Source organism: Podarcis melisellensis (genome assembly GCF_964234715.1).
Source record: "Podarcis melisellensis genome assembly, chromosome: 2".
NCBI lineage: Eukaryota > Metazoa > Chordata > Lepidosauria > Squamata > Lacertidae > Podarcis > Podarcis melisellensis.
In genome coordinates, this window is record NC_138529.1 from 120269595 (window position 1) to 120289436 (window position 19842).

The 19842-nt window shown below is 46.7% G+C and overlaps 2 protein-coding genes across 3 annotated transcripts in view; both read right to left on the reverse strand.

Annotated features, from left to right (window-relative positions):
• LOC309364559 (uncharacterized protein) overlaps positions 1-4998 on the reverse strand; it is a 31653-nt gene extending 26655 nt beyond the window's left edge. The window contains exons 1-4 of the mRNA XM_081902131.1: positions 4936-4998; positions 2957-3120; positions 2551-2700; positions 1952-2113 (exon numbers count right to left, since the gene is read on the reverse strand). Of these exons, the coding sequence (XP_081758257.1) occupies positions 1952-2113; positions 2551-2700; positions 2957-3056 (412 nt within the window). The 5' untranslated portion in view covers positions 3057-3120; positions 4936-4998. The remainder of the gene's footprint in view (positions 1-1951; positions 2114-2550; positions 2701-2956; positions 3121-4935) is intronic.
• Positions 4999-6296: 1298 nt separating this feature from the next.
• On the reverse strand, positions 6297-10794 carry LOC309364785 (uncharacterized protein). Of its 2 annotated transcripts, none has more exons than XM_081902690.1 (4): positions 10733-10794; positions 9957-10325; positions 9529-9678; positions 6297-8756 (listed from the first exon to the last, which is right to left on the reverse strand). In XM_081902690.1, the coding sequence occupies exons 2-4, from the start codon at positions 10087-10089 to the stop codon at positions 7531-7533; spliced, it is 1509 nt and encodes a 502-aa protein (XP_081758816.1). In that variant the 5' UTR covers positions 10090-10325; positions 10733-10794; the 3' UTR covers positions 6297-7530. The 2 variants fall into 2 exon arrangements, with proteins under 2 accessions (XP_081758816.1, XP_081758815.1); XM_081902689.1 differs by having other exon boundaries at positions 6297-8765.
• Positions 10795-19842: the final 9048 nt, after the last annotated feature.

The window sequence follows — 19842 nt, forward strand, 5'->3', positions numbered from 1 at the left end:
TGCATGCTATGTTTTATTTCTTACTACCCAGACAGCAAAATACATCCTCTCTCTATGAAAGCAGAGAGCAACTGAACAACAAAGGAACAAAGGAACAGGAAACCACTAACGTCACCTCCGTCTCCCGTGAGACTTCCGACAGCCTGTAAGGTCTCTGGAATGTAAACAGAGTCCTGTGACTCCAAGCAGCTGCACAGTGGCAAAACAGAAACTAACAGGGGCTGGGGGCGCTGGGTGGATGGCAATTTTTTGCCAACTCTCCACAGTCGTTGCCATGAGCAAACGAATTACTGTTTTTGCAGATGAGAAATTGGATTTAATTAACGGGCATACTCAGAGTGAGGAGGGATAAGTTACTCTGCTAATTGATTCAGTCACTGAGGAACTAAAAAGATTTGAATTGAAGAGGGATTATCATCATGAAGGAAGCTGGTACGTTGGACCAAAAACAGGGAGTGAGCCTTCTTTGTTTCTCTTGATACATTCTGTATTTGCTATTTTACCTGGCAAAATCCGCCCCCCGGAAGGACTGACTCTGCCGATGGACTATGTAAGCAACTGAGATTGGAATGCACTATAATATTCGAGACTTATTTTGACTTAAATGTGTGGAGAAGACTTATGAAAAAGATGGTATTATTTTTAATGGACTTTCACAAGTGGATTGGGGAGTCAACTCTTTCTGGCCAAAGTGCGGGCTTATCTATTTGGATGTATGCCCGGAATAGTTGGCAGAGAGCCAGAATTCCTCCATTTTAAGACATGTCATCATGGATATTTTGAATGAAGAAATGAAAGTAAAGACATGGAGAAGAAATCATCCACACAGGAACATATTTCTAGATATAGGTAGGTAGCCGTGTTGGTCTGCCGTAGTCAAAACAAAACAAAACAAATTCTTCTAGTAGCACCTTAGAGACCAACTAGGTTTGTTATTGGTATGAGCTTTTGTGTATCTGAAGAAGTGTGCATGCACACGAAATCTCATAACAATAACAAACTTAGTTGGTCTCTAAAGTGCTACTAGAAGAATTTGTTTTGTTTTGTTTTTTTGTTTTGACAGGAACATATTGTTTGACTTAAATCACTTGCCGGATGAACTCAGAGGCTGTGCCTCCATGGACAGCAGTGAGTCCAAAATGTCTCCCAAGCTGTGCACCTGCTCCTTCAAGGACACACATACCCCATTCAGGACCAGGGAGTCACCACAACCACCTGCCCCCAGGCTCCCAATAGCAGTACTTCTGCCTTATCAGGATTCAACCTCATTGCGTTAGCCGCCATCAGCTGACCTGCACTGACAGAAAGTCTCAGGTGCCAAGGAACATGCAGCGGTGCACTTTCGGGATCCTGATACATATCCTTTGCAGTCACATCCTGGCCCCTGCACGTCCCACCCCTGAGGCCACATACGTAGGGTGGCAGGACACGGTTTGAGGAAAATGGCTCCGTGGGCTAGAGAGGGACGGCTGCCATGACCCACAAGTCTCTCACTGCTGACCTGGCAGCTTGGCTGCTGAAAACTGGGGGGGAATCTGTCTCCATACTGAAGCCCATTCAGTCCCTCAACCGGCAATTGCTGCAGCTACCACCAAGTGTCAGAAGATTCAGGACCCAACACAACATTATACTCTGAAAAAGAATTTTCTTCACACCACCATTCATGGGCATAGACAAGGAGGGGTGGGGGCAGCCCCCCAGATCAAGTAAAACATTAGAAATACTTATCTAACTGACCAATCATGCCAGTTCTGCCACCCTAACAAAAGGCCTGCCCCCCCCACCAAAAATCTTGCTCCCATGCCACCATTGAAAAACATTCCTTTCCTTTCATCTCTCGCGGCCCAGAACGATTGCCCTGCAGCCTTCCTCGTTTTCTTGCTAGAGGAGCTTCCTCACCCCCAACATCTCGCCAGGTCCCAGGTCCCCATCTCCATTCCCTGGAACTCACCAGAACTCTCTGAGGGTCCTGGGTGGGAACATTCAAAGGTGGTGGGAGACATCCTGAACAGGTCAACCGTCCATCTTCCTCCTTCCATCCTCGCTAGGTTTGCAGGATCAGCTTCTTCCATCCTTCCTGAGGAGCTCAGAAGACAAAACAAGCTGCAGGGTCCTTGGGAGGGAGGGAGAAGCAAATGGAGCTTCAATAGATCCCATTCAACTCAATAGAGCTTACTTCTGAGTAAATCTGCAAAGGACTGCTGTGCATATTCTCCCTCTTCTGACACCCAGAAACCCATTGGTCCTCTTCCCTGCCCTTCCTCCAGTCAAGACCTTCTTGCTTCTTCTTCCCCTTCTGTATTTTCTGCTGACTTGGGGGAGGGATTCCCTCCCCCCCCATCCATTTCTCCTCCTCCCCTCCCCCAAACCCCTGGAACTCAGCTAACCTCTCCAGCCTTAAAGAATGCTGTAGGTGGGGAGCCCTTTGAAAGTATTTTGCAGAAGTTTAAACAAGTTGCAGGTTCCTGGGAGGGAGGCAGAAGCAAAGGGATTTTCCTTGTTTCCACTCCCCATCCCTCCATGCCCCCATCTCCATTCCCTGCCACTCACCAGATCTCTCTGAGGGTCCTGGAGGGGAATGGTCAGAGGTGGTGGGAGACTGCCTGACCAGGTCAACCGTCCACCGTCCCCCTTCCATCCTCGCTAGGATTGCGGGATCAGCCTCTTTTATCCTTGCTGAGGAGCTCAGAAGGCATTTTCCTGGGACGGAAAAATAAGCAAAAGGAGCCTCTGAGGACGTGCAGGGATTCTTCCTGAAAAAGCCCAAATGGGGCATCCCCTCTGCAACAGTCCCCAACAGAATCTTCCTTGCACCACCATTAAAAAACATTCCTCTCCTTTCTTTCCACCGTTTGTCTCTGCCCTGGCCCTGCAGCCTCCCTCGTTTTCTTGCCAGAGGAACATCCTCACGACCAGCATCTCCCCATGTCCCCCCTCTCCATTCCCTGCCACTCACCAGATCTCTCTGAGGGTCCTGGGAGGGAAAGCTTGGAGGTCGTGGGGAGGAATGCAGGAGGCAGCCTGACCAGGTCAACCGTCCACCTTCCCCCTTCCATCCTCGCTAGGTTCGCAGGATCTGCTTCTTCTATCCTTCCTGAGGAGCTCAGAAGCTGCAGGTTCCTGGGACGGAGGGAGGAAGAAGCAAAGGCAGCCTCAGAGGCCCTGCATCCATTTTCCAGCCCAAGATATTTTCTTGGCGAATGATAAGCCTGCCTGGGTGTGGAGCTCCCACTTGCAGCGTCCATGATAGAAGAGGAGTGTCCCCGCTCCTGAACCCCACCATACGAGGAAAGCGGAGTCAAGCCTGAAAGAAGATCTTCTTCCCACCAACATTCAAAACATTCCTTTCCTTTCCTCTCTGCCAGCCTGGAGCTGTGACAGGGCTGACCCCCCCCCCACTTCCTCCCTCTCCCCAGCCCCACTTTAAGGGAAGGGGCAGTAGCTCAAGGGCGGAGCATCTCCTCAGCAGAAAGCCCCCCGATCCAAGACCCCCCCCTTGGTCTAATCCTGCCCAGCATCGACCCCTTTCTCTCCAAAACATCAATTCCTCCATCCTCCTCTTCCCAGAGCCACCCTGCCCCCTTTCCTTTGGGGAGGGGGTTCCTACCCCACCCTACAACTCCCCCCCCCCGCCTCGCCTTCTTGCCTTGCTCTCCTCCTGGGGCGCCCCTGCAGCCCTCGAGGTCCTTTGCTCTCCCCGCAGCTCTTTCGGGGCTCAAATGTGGGGTGCCGCCCCATGCATGCTCCTCCCCCGGAGGGCTTCTCTCCTGCTCTGGCACAGGAGCCCCCTCCCCCAAAAAATATATCCCTCTTTTCCTACCTTGCAAAAGGCACAGTCTTCCGCGCTGCAGAACCTCCTCCCTCGCAGCTTGTCACATGTGACAAACGGAGGAGGAAGTGACGCTTCCCCTCTTCCCCCCCCCCGGAAGTCCTCTCTAGCAATATAATCGCTGCCTTTAACCCTTGAACAGCCAGTGTTCCGCCCCGGCCCACCCCCCTGCAAAAAAAAAAAAAAAACCAAAAAAAAACTGTAATGCGCTGGGGTCATTGCGTATTCTGCTTCATGGGACCCCATAAAGTAGGGTTACTACCTTTGTTCTGGCAAAATACAGGGCAGTTGGGGGTGATTTCCCCCCTCCCCCAATCTGTTGCTGAAATTATTTCAAAGCAATCCATTACAATCTTTTGCAGCCTAATAGGACGCCCCCTCTGAAATTTCTCTATTTTTCTCTCATCGTTCCAACAATTTCCTCCATCACTTCTCCAACAATTTCATTTTCCAGAAGGTGGAAGGAGCAACAAGGGGATCATCTATCTTGGGCCTGATCCTGACCTATTTTTCTTTAAAAAAAAATATAGTATAATGTACCGGTTAGCACTGAACTCTGGAGAAATTATCCAGAATGCATACAAAATATTCCTATATTTTCTATATCACAAATAATAATAATAATAATAATAATAATAATAATAATAATAATAATAATTTATTTACATGCCACCTATCTTGACTGTGTTCCTCTAGCCACTCTAGGTGGCTTCCAATCCTCTCTTTTTATGGGAGGACGACAAATTGAGCACTTGTTTGTTCAGCCCAGGGCTATTTTTCCAGAAAAAGAGGCACCGGAACTCACCGTGAATGCCTCCCTCGTTCTCTTATAATGGCAATGGCACCTACCTGAGAGGAGCCGTAACTGAGTTCCCGCGTGTTCTAGCTTGGGGAAAAAAAGCCCTGGTTCAGCCATATGTGTTGGGCCACTGGGATCCCGAGACAGCCCCATGGTTGTCGGGAAGGCTATGAAGTTCCATACAGGCATCTGAAGAAGTGTGCATGCACACGAAAGCTCATACCAATAACAAACTTAGTTGGTCTCTAAGGTGCTACTGGAAGGAATTGTTTTGTTTTGACTACGGCAGACCAACACGGTTACCTACCTGTAGCTAGGCCTATTTGAGGCAGCCTCAGTATGGATGCCACGCCAAACACCATCGTGAGAGGGTTCTCCAAAACCACCACATCCCTCAGCTCAGTGAGGGAAGCTGAAGGGCAGCATGGTGCTGTAATAAACGAAAATCTGCCCTTATTCCCTTATGGGGGAACACAAGAGCCCTTACAGAGTCCTTTGTAGGTTCTCCATTGGTCGGAGAAAAGAACAGAGGCCAACCAGAGAATATTGAGAAGCAAAGCAGCTAGTAAGCCTGATCTTTATTGAACTCTTTCAACAGGGTGCCCCCTTCACATGCAGGAGGAGGTCCCAGAACAAAGGTGTGTCCGCCCTTATATAGACATTTTAAATTGCCCGCCTTGGAGTCCAAGACCACCCCCAGAAACATCATACCTACATCACAGAAGGGGTGTAGCTCACCATCCCAGATACATCATACCTACATCACAGAAAGGGTGGTCAACAGCAGAAATCTGAGTGTTTTGTTTATCTCCTGTCTGGCAGGTTACCTGTTAATGCTTACTTGACTGGATACCCTGGGGAGCCTGGCCAGTCTTTTGTAATGATATAAATACTTAGTTCCTGAGCCAGTTCACAGGCTCACACTATTCATACACAGACATACCCTTAAGAGAGGATTTGTGAAGGAAAAGACAATGGAGAGGCTTTTCCATTTTCCTTTGACTTTGCAGAGAAAACAGTTGGTCAGTTTGGGAGTCAAAAATGGCTCCAGGGCTGTTTTCCTGTGCTGCTTCAGACATGTGGTTTATATATTTATGTACGTGTTTGCTTGGTACATTTATGAACATTTATTATATACATAAGACCTTAATTTTTTTTTATTTCAGTGCCCTCAACCCAATCTCTGCTCTCTCTGGTCAAAACACCACAAACAATCCCTCAGACCAAGAGGCAGTGCGGATTGTCCTGGTAAGGCAGATGGAATAGTTAGATGGAATATTGTGGCAGACAGCAAGAGAGAATCCAAATTGCTTCCTCGGCGAAGAAGATACTCTTATTTCCCCCCTTTGCACAGCCATCAAGGGGCTTCTTTAAAGCACCAGCCATCTGACTGGTGTTGAAATAATTTGACTGAACGGAGAAGTATTAAATGTTCAAAATAAACAGCAGTGGTCCCAATCCACCCCTGCAAGGCTTTTCTTTCCAAGTGTAGAGAGAGCTGCTTATCCTTCTGTCTGAGCTCTAGACTAGAGGAAGCAGCTATTTTCCTTGAGGACCCCCCCCAGTCCTTCCTTCAAGTAAACTCCTCCCCCCTGTCCCCAAATACGCACAGGCACACAATGATTGCTTATTGTAGAAATTCCTTTATTTCTTTAGCTATTAGTGTCTACTGTATTTCAAAATCAAAATTTTAACACACACACACACACACACTTTTAAGTAACTTTTCTTCACTTTGGGATGAACACCAAATCCAGTTCTCAAAATGGAGCCATGCATTGCTTCAATTCTTCCCTGGCCTAAAAACGAGAGGCACCCGATGGTATGGCCAGAAGTAGGTTAAAATTTCCAAAATGAAAACACTTATTGAACTGGATTCTCCCCTTCCTTCCTGTGATAATCCATTAGATATATTTTAACGCATTGCCTAGACAGCTGCCAATTGAGTTAACCTAAATTAACTGGCACTAATTGTGCCTGTAATGAACTCCAGGCATGCAGGCCTCCGACTGCTACCAAAGTTTATCCTCAAGATCTGTATGTTTCAAAGAACCCTGGCTAAAATGGAAGGGGCGGTTCTAAGAGTTTATTTCCAGATCCCTCTGCTGAGCAAAGAAACAACTAAAATTTCAAGAAGCCCTTAAACATCTTAACGTTTTAAAACATCAAACCAGTTAAATCTGCAAAGCGGGGAACTCTATGAATTCCGTGAACCCCTTTATAATACAGGAATAAGTCCTACTCCTTTGTCATCCATCTGCAAGGTGCAAGGAGAATGTGGGACACTGCTGGAACAAAGAAAGGGAATGCACAATCACTAAAAACATTTCTAAACTACCCGGCTATTACAAAACAAATCAATTAATCCTGGCCCTCTTTACTTAATGAACTAGTTCACTGTAAACGACCAAGGGTCTTTGTGAAGGAGCCATCTTGTCTCCAGGAGCACCAGCCAAAAGCCTCCTGGAGTTGACAAGCAGCTCGTGATTGTTTGGGCCTGTCCATGTTCTTTTTCCAGATTAGATACTTTCATACAGAGTTTGAAAATATTAGCCCTTCCTTTCGTCTATATTCAAAGCTGTTCCTTACAGTCAACATCCTCCAGTTCTTTTGTGACTTGCTCAGCTTCTTGAATACCTCTTTTGAGGAAAGAACAGAACGGCGACTCATAGGATTTGAAATGTTGTCACAATGGCCTGTGGAGGCTTTTGAGATGCACTACTGACACCCAAGAAAGAAACAGGTCTTGAGCTTTGCTGCTGGCTAGAACAGACTCACCCTCTTATATTTTCAGAGAAAAATATGAATACTTTTAACTTGGTGTGAGTTTGTTGTGGTTTCTTGCTTCTATGAATTCTTTGAATGGTTATAAACCAAATTTTCCACTATATTGCAAGCATCTTTATGGTTTCTTTCCCACGTGGGTTTTGTGATGAGAATGAAGGGCTGAGCTGCAAGTAAAGGTCTTTCCACATTCAAAACAAGAATACGGCTTTTCCCTTCTGTGAATTCGCAGATGTGTGCTAAGGCTTGAACTCTGGCCAAAGCTCTTTCCACATTCAAAACATGCATATGGTCTTTCTCCTCTGTGAATTTTTTTATGTATATGAAGGCTTATACCCTGGCTGAAGCTCCTTCCACACTCAAAGCACTCGTATGGCTTCTCCCCTGTATGGATCCTGCGATGACAAATAAGTTCTGTGTTAGTACAGAAACCCTTTCCACACGTCACACACTTATACGGTTTTTCCCCTGTATGGTATCGCACATGCACTTTAAGGTGTGAACTCTGACTGAAGCTCTTTCCACACTCCGAGCATTTATATGGCTTCTCACCGGTATGAGTTCTCCGATGTGAACTGAGATGTGCACTCTGACGGAAACTCTTTCCACATTCCAAGCATTTATATGGTTTCTCTCCTGTGTGGGTTCTCTTGTGTAAAGTAAGGCTAATTAGATGGGCAAAGTTTCTTCCGCACTCCAAACAGCTGTATGATTTTTCTCCAGTGTGGATTTTTTGATGTGATGTAAGGCTTGAACCATAAGCGAAGCTCATTCCGCACTCCGGACATTTATACGGCTTCTCCCCTGTGTGGATTTTTTGATGAGTTAGAAGACCTTGGCTATGATGGAAGCTCTTTCCACAGTCAAAACAGGTATACGATTTCTCCCCTGTGTGAATTTTTTTATGATATACAAGGCCTGAGCTGTTACTGAAGGCCTTTCCACACTCTAGACAGGCATATGATTTCTTCCCTGTGTGAATGTATTGATGTTTTTTAAGATTTAAGCGGCAACGGAAACCCTTTCCACACTCCAAGCATATAAACGGTTTTTCTCCTGTGTGGATTCGCTCGTGTTCAGTAAGTTGCGAATGCTTACGGAAGCTCTTTCCACACTCCAAGCATTTGTGTGCTTTCTCCTCCGTGTGGATTCTGCAATGTGAGTTGAGGGCAGATTTGCTTCTGAACGCTTTGCCACACGATGGGCACTGATTTGTTTTCTCTCCCTGGCGGTCTTTCTCCTGGACTGGGATTTGATGACCGTCATCAGGCTGTGTAAGAATGCCTTTATCATGCCCGGTTACTTCTGATGAGACCCGGGAACAATGACTGTCCGGTCCACCACCTGCAGAAACTAAGAGAGGATCCAAATTAAGAGTGTAATCCCCACTACAATCCCAGCAAGACTTGCAAGCCCCTCGTGGCTGGTTGCTGCAAAATGCAAACTGAGAAGGAGTCTTTTCAGTTCATCATCTGCCAAAGGAGGACAAAGCAAAGCAAAGCTTTTTAATAATGGCAAACTCTCCACACTGGCATTTTTCTCTCTCTTCCTAATAAATGCATTATAATATTAATTCCAGAATGGCCATTAATTCTGAGATGATCATGGGCATTTGACGTGCTTCGTCTAGTGGGGGTGGGACTGATTCAACATCCCAGCTAAGCTCCTACAAAGAAAGCTTTCAGGAGAGATGCTGTGAGCTGTGGAAACGGACACAGATTCTCACCCCAATGGGTCAAACCAATCCTGGATGAATCATAAAATCGTAGAGTTGGAAGGGACCACAAGGGTCATCTAGCCCAACCCCCTGCACCTTTTGTCGAAGGTGGGGCTACCAACTAGGCTGTGGGAGCCTCCCCATGTGTGGAGCTCCCACTCGCAGTTTCCATGGTAAAAGTGGGGTGTCTTCCTCCTGATCCCCACCAGAGAAAAAACTCATGCTTGAAAATGACTCTTCTACACATCACCATTAAATCATTCCTTTCCTTTCTTCTTACCTTTTATCTCTGTTAGCCTGGAGCTCTGGCCCTGCAGCCTCCCTCGTTTTATTGCCAGGAGGGCTTCCTCACCCCCCCAACATCTCCCCAGGCCCCCATCTCCATTCCCTGCCACTCACCAGATCTCTCTGAGGGTCCTGGAGAGGAACGGTCAGAGGTGGTGGGAGACAGCCTGACCAGGTCAACCGTCCACCTTCCCCCTTCCATCCTCGCTAGGATTGCGGGATCAGCCTCTTTTATCCTTGCTGAGGAGCTCAGAAGGCATTTTCCTAGGACGGAAAAATAAGCAAAAGGAGCCTCAGAGGACCTGCAGGGATTATCCTGCCCTAGATATCCTCCTGCCCCTGAAGAAGCCCAAATGGGGCATCCCCTCTGCAACAGTCCCCAACAGAATCTTCTTTGCACCACCATTAAAAAACATTCCTCTCCTTTCTTTCCACCGTTTGTCTCTGCTCTGGCCCTGCAGCCTCCCTCGTTTTCTTGCCAGAGGAACATCCTCACGACCAGCATCTCCCCATGTCCCCCCTCTCCATTCCCTGCCACTCACCAGATCTCTCTGAGGGTCCTGGGAGGGAAAGCTTGGAGGTCGTGGGGAGGAATGCAGGAGGCAGCCTGACCAGGTCAACCGTCCACCTTCCCCCTTCCATCCTTGCTAGGTTCGCAGGATCTGCCTCTTCCATCCTTCCTGAGGAGCTCAGAAGATGCAGGTTCCTGGGAGGGAGATAGAAGCAAAGGCAGCCTCAGAGGCCCTGCATCCATTTTCCAGCCCAAGATATTTTCTTGGTGAATGATAAGCCTGCCTAGGGTTGGAGCTCCCACTTGCAGTTTCCATGATAAAAGAGGAGCGCCTCCCTCCTGAACCCCACCATGTGAGGACAGTGGAGTCAAGCCTGAAAGAGGATCTTCTTCCCACCACCTTTATTTTTTTTTTTAATAAATATTTATTGGAGTTTTTAGAAAAGAAATACAGTAATAATAAACAGTGTTGCTTTGTTTTACAAAATTTCATAACATCCTTAGACTTCCTCACGTCTCCCGCTCCCACTTACATCATTAATAAAATTTTGTCAAGCAAATTATCATCTTATTTCCAAATTTATAACCACTTATTTAAATACAATAAAATAATTCTCCTACAAATTTTGTTTCTCCTAATCTCTCTTATCATCAAATTCTGGTCTATTTTAGTGATGGCCAATTATTTATAACCAAGCATCCTTCTTAACATTCCACTAGATCACAATGTTTCTGTAGATAAATCTTGAATTTCTTCCAATCTTCTTCAATCCTTTCTTCTCCCAGGTCTCGGATTCTTCCCACCACCTTTAAAAACACCCCTTTCCTTTTCCCTCTGCCATCCTGGAGCTGTTACACGGCTGCCTCCCTTCCATTCCTCCTCCTCTCTTTCCCCTCACTGGTAGCGGGCGTCCAGGGTTTCAGCTTGAGGACATTCCCCCAGCCCTGATGTGTGGCTCAGTCCGTAGCGCATCCTACTCTTAATCTCAGGATCATGGGGTTTGAGCCCCACGTGGGGCCAAACTTTCCTGCATTGCAGGGAGTTGAGCTAGATGACCCTCGAGGTCCCTTCCAACCAGGCAATTCTATCATGCTACCTGGAGACCCCAGGAGGTGAGCCAGAGACTTTCTGCACGCAGAGCAGAGGCTCCACCACCAGTCCTCTTCTTATGCGTGCTAGCAGGGACCAAATCCTGGGTGGTCTCCTGCCCTCCCCACCCAGCCCAGACCCCCCCTCCTTCCCCTACCAGCACCTGCCTCCCTCCTTCCTCCTGCTTCCTGAGCCATCCTGCCTCCTTCCCTCCGCTGCGCACCCTCCCGCGCCTTCCCTCCCAAATCCGTTTCTCCAGCCTCGCCTTCTCGCCTTGCTCCTCCTTTCCTGGGGAGCCGCTGCACGACCATCCTTTGCACCCACCCCAACTTTCTTTGAGCTGAATTTTTTGGGGATGGTCCCGTGCATCTCCCCTCTCCTCCAAGATCCCCTTTCTGGAACTGCCCCTTTCCTAACCTTGGGCGGAGGGAGAGCAGTATTTCCTGCGCGCAGCACAACCGCCTCCCTCGCAGCTTTTCAAACGTGGGTGGAGGGGACACGCGCTCTCCCTCTCTCTCGCGCGCGGGCGCTTCTGCCCCTCCCCGGAAGTCCCCTCTAACTGCGCCTGGGTGGGGACCTGGGGGATTTCCAAAATGCAAACGTGTCTTACTTGCTTGCTCTCTGGCTTTTGAAGAAAAGAAAACGTCACAGTGATAATTCTGGGAAGTGGAGAGAAGGAGCCTGGGCACATAGGGGACGGAAAGGTGCAATGAAATGGGAGCGGGAGATGTGCAGCGGGAGAAGAAGGATTTGCATTTAGGGGAGGGGCGATTGACATCAAGGAGGGAAGAGCCCCCCCCCCAGTGTGAGCGTTGCTGAAGCTCTTTCCACACTCCAAACCTTTAAATGGCTTTTCACCAATATGCGCTCTGACGGAAACTCTTTCCACATTCCAAGCACCTTGCGTAAAGTAAGGCTAATTTCATGGGCAAAGTTCCTTCCGCACTCCAAACATCTATATGATTTCTCTCCTGTGTGGGTTTTTTATGTGATGTATGGCTTGAGCCACAGATGGCTCCTTTACACAGACCCTTGGTCGTTTCTACTGCGCTAGGATTCGTAGCAATTGTTTAGAAACGTTTTTAGTCATTGTGCATTGCCTTCCTTTGTTCCAACCGTGTCCCACATTCTCCTTGCAACTTGTAGATGGATGACAAAAAGAGTAGGACTTATTCCTGCGTTATAAAGGAGATAACGGAATCCATGCAATTCCCTGCTTTTATTTGCATCTTTGCACAACAGAGGGATCCCTAAATAAACTCTTAGATTAGAATCTCCCCTTCTATTTCAGCCGGGTCCCCTCCCCTTCCTCTTTGCAGTCTTAGAGGGGACTTCCGAGGGAGGGGCAGGAACGAGAAAGAGCGCGCGTCCCCTTCTCCATCTGAAAAACTGGGAAGAATGCGATTGTGCTGCGCGCAGGAGATGCTGTTTCCGCCCGCCCAAGGTTAGGAAAAGAGGGGAAGGAAAGGAATGGTTCCAGAAAGGGAGTCTTGGAGTGGGGGGGGGGAGATGCATGGGACCATCCCCAAAAAAATTCAGCTCAAAGAAAGTTGCAGTGGGCGCAAAGGATGGTCGTGCAGCGGCTCCCCAGGAAACGAGGCGAGGCTGGAGAAACGGATTTGGGAGGGAAGGCGCGAGAGGATGCGCATCCGACGGAAGGCGAAGCAGGATGGCTCTGGGAGGAGAAGGAAGGAGGAAAGCAGGTGCTGATTGGGAAAGGAGGTGAGGATCTGTGCTGGGTGGGGAGGGCAGGAGACCACCCAGGATTTGGTCCCTGCTAGCACGCATAAGAAAAGGACTGGTGGTGGAGCCTCTGCTCTGCGTGCAGAAAGTCTCTGGCTCACCTCCTGGGGTCTCCAGGTAGCATCATAGAATTGCCTGGTTGGAAGGGACCTTGAGGGTCATCTAGCTCAACCCCCTGCGATGCAGGAAAGTTTGGCCCAATGTGGGGCTCAAACCCCATGACCCTGAGATTAAGAGTTGGATGCTCTACAGACTGGGCCACACATCAGGGCTGGGGGAATGTCCTCTGGCTGAAACCCTGAACCCCTGCTGCCAGTGAGGGGAAAGAGAGGAGGAGGAATGGAAGGGAGGCAGCCATGTTACAGCTCCAGGATGGCAGAGGGAAAAGGAAAGGGATGTTTTTAAAGGTGGTGGGAAGAAGATCCTCTTTCAGGCTTGACTCCACTTTCCTCACATGGCAAGGTTCAGGAGCCAGGCGCTCCTCTTTTATTATGGAAACGGCATATAGGAGCTCCACACCTGTTGTTGTTTAGTCGTGTCTGACTCTTCGTGACCCCATGGACCAGAGCACGCCAGGCACTCCTGTCTTCCACTGCCTCCCGCAGTTTGGTCAAACTCATGCTGGTAGCTTCGAGAACACTGTCCAACCATCTAGTCCTCTGTCATCCCCTTCTCCTTGTGCCCTCCATCTTTCCCAACATCAGGGTCTTTTCCAGGGAGTCTTCTCTTCTCATGAGGTGGCCAAAGTATTGGAGCCTCAGCTTCAGGATCTGTCCTTCCAGTGAGCACTCAGGGCTGATTTCCTTAAGAATGGAGAGGTTTGTTCTTCTTGCAGTCCATGGGACTCTCAAGAGTCTCCTCCAGCACCATAATTCAAAAGCATCAATTCTTCGGCGATCAGCCTTCTTGATGGTCCAGCTCTCACTTCCATGCATCACTACTGGGAAAACCATAGCTTTAACTATACGGACCTTTGTTGGCAAGGTGATGTCTCTACTTTTCACCCCTTTTACCCCTTCATGGATCACTGCCTTGCCGTGGCGAAGGGGCTTGAATAACTCAAAGAAGCTATGAGCTATGCCGAGCAGGGCACCAAGATGAACAGGTCATAGTGGAGAGTTTTGACCAAACGTGATCCACCTGGAGGAGGAACCGGCAAGCCACTCCAGTATCCCTGCCAAGAAAACTCCATGGACAAAGACAACAGGCTCCACAGCTAGGCAGGCTTATCATTCGCCAAGAAAATATCTTGGGCGGGAAAATGCCTGCAGGGCCTCTGAGGCTGCCTTTGCTTCTTCCTCCCTCCCAGGAACCTGCATCTTCCCCACCACCTCCAAGCGTTCACTCCCAGGAGGCTCAGAAGGATGCTGGGAGTGAGGAAGCCCCCCTGGCAAGAAAATGAGGAAGGCTGCAGAGCCAGATTAAAGATAGACAGGAAAGGAAAGGAAATGTTTTTAATGGTGATGTGGAAAAGATCCTTTTTCAGGCATGACTCCTTCTTTCTTCTCTGGTGGGTCTCAGGAGAAAGAGACCCCACTTTTACCATGGAAACTGTGAGTGGGAGCTTCCACACATGGGGAGGCTCCCACAGCCTAGTTGGTAGCCCCACCTTGGAGATAAGATTGCTGCATTGAAAGGGGTTGGACTAGATGACCCTTGTGGTCCCTTCCAACTCTACGATTTTATGGTTCATCCAGGATTGGTTTGACGCATTGGGGTGAGAATCTGTGTCCATTTTCACAGCATCTCTCCTGCAAGCTTTCTTTGTAGGAGCTTAGCTGGGATGTTGAATCAGTCCCACCCCCCACTCAATGGAGCACATCAAAGGCCCACAATCATCTCAGAATTAATAGGCATTCTGGAAATAATATTATAATGTGTTTATTAGCAACAGGGAGAGAGAAACATGCCAGCGGGGAGAGTTTGACCTAATTAAAAACCCTTCCCTTGCTTTGTCCCCCTGGAGATGCTGGCAAATTAGAACTAAAGAGCAAGGCCCGATGTTAGGAACTTGGCCCTGGAGTGGCCTTCAGCTCTGGTCCATTTCTGCCCAGCAGATGTATAAAGGCAGCTCTCTGTGACTTGCCCTGCTCTCACGAACTCATGACTGTCTCAGCTGCCACCAAAAAGGCTTTGTTGGGTGAGGGAAACATCGCTGGTCAGTAGGGGCCAGTGCTGTCTGTCTGATAATGGCAAAGGCGCTCTTGCTCCTCAAGCATAGTAATAAGAGCATAATAAACGTTAAACAGCAGCTCGGAGGGGAACACCTTGATGGGGACCTGGAGGCTGCCTGGCAGCGGCCGCCATTGGGGGATGTGGGACTGAAAATACTCCTTCTCAGCAAGGCACACAGTTGCATTTTACAGCAACCAGCCGTGAGGGGCTTCCAAGTATTGCTGGGATTGTAATGGGGATTACGCTCTTAACTGGGCTCTTAGTTTTAGCAATGGTTTTAGAGTGAACTGAGATGTGCACTCTGACGGAAACTCCACAGTCAAAACAGGTACAGAATTAAGAACTTAATTCATCCGTTCTTAACCTGAAACTGTTCTTAACCTGAAGCACCACTTTAGCTAATGGGGCCTCCGGCTGCTGCTTCGCCGCCAGAGCACAATTTCTGTTCTCATCCTGAAGCAAAGTTCTTAACCCGAAGTACTATTTCTGGGTTAGCGGAGTCTGTAACCTGAAGCGTCTGTAACCCAAGGTACCACTGTATATGGTTTCTCCCCTGTGTGAATTTTTGATGATATATAAGGCCTGAGCTGTTAGTAAAGGCCTTTCTACACTCTAAACAGGCATATGGATTCTTCCCTGTGTGAATGTTTTGATGTACAGTGGTACCTTGGGTTACAGACACTTCAGGTTACAGACACCTCAGGTTACAGACTCCGCTAACCCAGAAATAGTACCTCGGGTTAAGAACTTTGCTTCAGGATGAGAACAGAAATTGTGCTCTGGTGGCGCAGTGGCAGCGGGAGGCCCCATTAGCTAAAGTGGTGCTTCAGGTTAAGAACAGTTTCAGGTTAAGAACGGACCTCCGGACCGAATTAAGTTCTTAACCCGAGGTACCACTGTACTTTAAGATTTGAGCAGTGACAGAAGCCTTTTCCACGCTCAGGGCATTTGTATGGTTACCCTGGCTTGTGAGTTCCACAACGTTTACTGCGGGAGCTGCTACTATTTAAGCTCTTTCCACACTCCGAGCATATTATTGAGGGGAAGTGTGTGGAACAGGTCTCGGCGTTTCGATTTCTGGGAATGGAGTTGAGAGATGACCTAACCTGGGGAGAAAACAGCAAAGACCTGATGAAGAGAGCACAGCAGAGGTTATATTTTCTGAGAATCCTCCGGAAAAACAATCTCTCAAAGGACTTGTTGATGGCATTTTACCATTGTACTGTTGAGAGTGTATTAACATGGTCTGTGTGTGTGGTTTGGGAGCTGCACGGTCAGGGGGAAAACAATGCTGTCCAGGGTTGTAAAGACTGCAGAGAGAATAATTGGATGCACTCTTCCCACCTTGGATCAAATCTATGCTTCCAGGTGTCATAAGAAAGCTGCAGAGATAGTGCAGGATAGTGTGCAGCCCAGAAATGATCTCTTTCAGCTTCTGCCTTCTGGAAGAAGGTACAGGGGTATAAAGACTAGGACTAGCCGCCTGAGAAACAGTTTCTACACAAACGCAATTCTGGTTTTAAACACAGTATAAAGAGTCTCTATAGGAGTATATTGCATTTTAAAATGGGGTTTCGGAGTTTTTAGGGGTTTTTGAAAGTCTTATGTAGATGTTTTCAATTTCATTGTTCTGTATGGGACAATGACAATAAAGATATTGTATCTTATCGCTCTGGATGTTTGGGGAGTCTAGCTCAGCGGAAGAACAGCTGCTCTGCATGCAGAAGGCTCAGTTGTTGATGGGGAAGGCGTTTCTCTGGCTCGAATCCTGGATATCCAGCTCCTAATCTGAGTAACTGGGGCTGGTCTAGAGGTACAAAAAGTCACCCCTGAGAGAAGAGTTTCCTCTGGACTTGAGAGCTTTTTGATGCAAACTCTTAAAATACACCCATTCCAGCCACCGTCCCTGGACCAAAATACTAGCCTTGCTGCTGCTGCTGCTGCTATTGCTGTTGCTATTGCTCCCAAGGGCCAGACAAGGATAACTGGCTGAAGAGCCAGGAGATTTGCACTCCATCTCCGCCGCTGCCTTTGGGGAAAACCCAGAGATCGGTGTTTCGACCACCATCTTTGCATGTAGAAATTCCTAGGTTCAGTCCTGTCCTTGTGATCACCAAATCCCCGATCTGAAACCCTGCAGAGGGATATGAAGGCTGGGGAACAGACACATCTGTCGAATTGGATATTGGCCAGCATAGAATTCATATTCTCCTCCTGGAGGGCATCATATTCAGAAGGTAAACCCAGCTTCAGGTGTGCATAAATAAAAGCGAGGAATACAGACATGCAATAATAATATACACATACAAATGGTCAAACAAGCTCAAAATCCTTTGTTTCCTGCTGGAAATTAAAAAAAAAAATTTTTTTTCCTCAACCCCCACCTCAGATGATGGGCAGAATAATGGGAATTCTATGCTGTCGTCAGAAACTCCTGCGGCGGAATGGTTGCAAATCAAAGAAAACGTATAAAACATGGAAAAGCGAAATCCTCACTTTCTCAGGGTGCTAATGTCCTTTAACCCCCAAATCCTGCAAGAAGATGACCAAGGAAACAGCCAGAGAATGCGTCTCACGTGTGGGAAAATATTTAGATGTGAATTACACCTAAACAGGCATTACAAGAACACACACAGGGGAGAAACCACTTAAGTGCATGGAGTGTTGAAAGAGTTTCTGACGCCCAATGCAGATTACTATACATTACAGAACACACGCAGGGGAAAAACCAATTGAAACATTAGCGGGACTGATATAAACACGTGCAGTAAGAAATAATTAAGGGGAAGATAATTAGTATCTGAACTGGATATGCAGAAATAAAAATATTTTGTTTTTCTTGTTGAAATATTTGTATTTTTTTTTAATAATTTTTTTATTAGTTTTCCAACACAAATAAAAGACAAAACAATACACACACAAAAACAAACCCAAAACATATAAACATGTATAATTTCAAAAAACTTATTTTCATAACCTTACTTCTCGGACTTCCCCTTACCTCCCCTTTTCTGCATCTCTGTTTTAAAAAATTTTCAGCAACTCTTCACACCAATTAATTAATTACTTATTTTCTCTTTAAGTTTCTTCTAACCCTTAATCGGTTACAGCTGTAATTCTATATTTTCCTTTCCCTTGACATTTTAGCATTCATCAATTTTACAACAGTTTTTCAGATATACTTTAAATTTCATCCAATCTTCTTCCACTGTCTCTTTTTCTTGGTCACGGATTCTGCCGGTCATCTCCGCCAGTCCCATGTAGTCAATCACCTTTGTCTGCCATTCTTCCAGTGTGGGTAGTTCTTGTGTCTTCCAATACTTTGCTAAAAGGATCCTTGCCGCTGTGGTAGCATACATAAAAAATGTCCTATCCGTCTTTGTCACCAATTGGCCGACCATGCTCAAGAGAAATGCCTCTGGTTTCTTATGAAAAGTACATTTAAGTACCCTCTTAATTTCATTATAAATCATTTCCCAAAAGGCTTTAATCTTCGGGCAGGTCCACCAAAGGTGATAAAAGGTTCCTTCCGTCTCATTACATTTCCAGCATTTGTTATTGGGCAGATGATAGATTTTTGCGAGCTTGGTTGGGGTCATGTACCACCTGTAAATCATTTTCATAATATTTTCTCTTAAGGCATTACATGCCGTAAATTTTATACTGGTGGTCCATAACTGTTCCCAGTCCGCAAACATGATGTCATGACCAAAGTCTTGTGCCCATTTAATCATAGCTGATTTAACTGTCTCATCCAATGTATTCCATTTCAACAGCAAGCCATACATTCTTGATAAGTTCTTAGTATTGGGTTCTAACAGCTCTGTTTCTAATTTGGATCTCTCCAACTGGAAGCCAATTTTCCTGTCTTGTTTAAACACCTCCATTATTTGATGATAATGAAGCCAATCTCGTACTTTGGACTTTACTTTCTCAAAACTCTGTAATTTAATTTTTCCACTCTCTTGCTCTAAAATTTCACAATATTTTGGCCATTTGGATTCCATATTAGGTCTTTTCACTTCCTTAGCTTCCATTGGTGACAACCACCTAGGAGTTTTATTTTCCAACAAATCCTTATATCGAGTCCAGACATTATACAATGCTTTCCTAACAATATGGTTTTTAAATCCTTTATGAATTTTTACCTTGTCATACCAAATATATGCATGCCAACCGAATCTGTTATCAAATCCTTCCAAATCCAAAATGTCTGTATTCTCAAGAAGTAGCCAGTCCTTCAACCAGTAGAAAGCTGCCGATTCATAGTACAGTCTTAAGTCCGGCAGGGCAAACCCTCCTCTGTCTTTTGCATCAGTTAATGTAAAAGGTGAAAATGAAAAATGAAAATTGTTTTTTAAAATATATATATATAAGTTATGTTGGTTATTTTGTTATGCTGGAGATCAAAAAAAGACTATTTTTTAAAAAATAAAACTTTGAACTCGAATAATACATTCCCTCCTTTTTATGCCCTTTAAGAATGAATTTGTTTAGCGGTGTGGATGGGTGCATGGAACACTTTTCTGTTTGCAAAAGAACATAGCTGGGGGTGCTGAACTGAGTCTTTGACCCGGGTGAAAGAAAGCCTGGTTTCACCCCTGTGTTTGTCTGGCGGTCCCCACCCCCACCCCATATATTGTGCACCCCGTTCTTCCCAGCTTTCTTCCTTCTGAAATCCACTTGTTTGATGCATTACTGTCTTTTAATATTGTGTTGGAAGCCACCCAGGGTGGTTGGGGAAGCCCAGCCAGATGGGTGGGGTATAAATAATAAATTATTATTATATTATTCCTATTTGTCAGCAGGAGGCAAGATGGCCTGTCTTTTTAACAGGTAATTGAGGCTGGGGGGTGTCTCCCAGGTGCCCTCCCTCCTCTCAGCTGTGATTGACATTGCCAATCTAAGC

What these genes read in the sequence shown, in the direction of transcription:
- LOC309364785 (XM_081902689.1), bottom strand. Translation starts at nt 10,089, where the DNA reads ATGGAAGAGGCAGATCCTGCGAACCTAGCAAGGATGGAAGGGGGAAGG. An exon ending in AGGACCCTCAGAGAGATCTG is followed by an intron (nt 9,679 to 9,956) that starts GTGAGTGGCAGG and finishes TTTCCGTCCTAG; the next exon opens with GAAAATGCCTTCTGAGCTCC. An exon ending in AGGACCCTCAGAGAGATCTG is followed by an intron (nt 8,766 to 9,528) that starts GTGAGTGGCAGG and finishes ATCCTCTCTTAG; the next exon opens with TTTCTGCAGGTGGTGGACCG.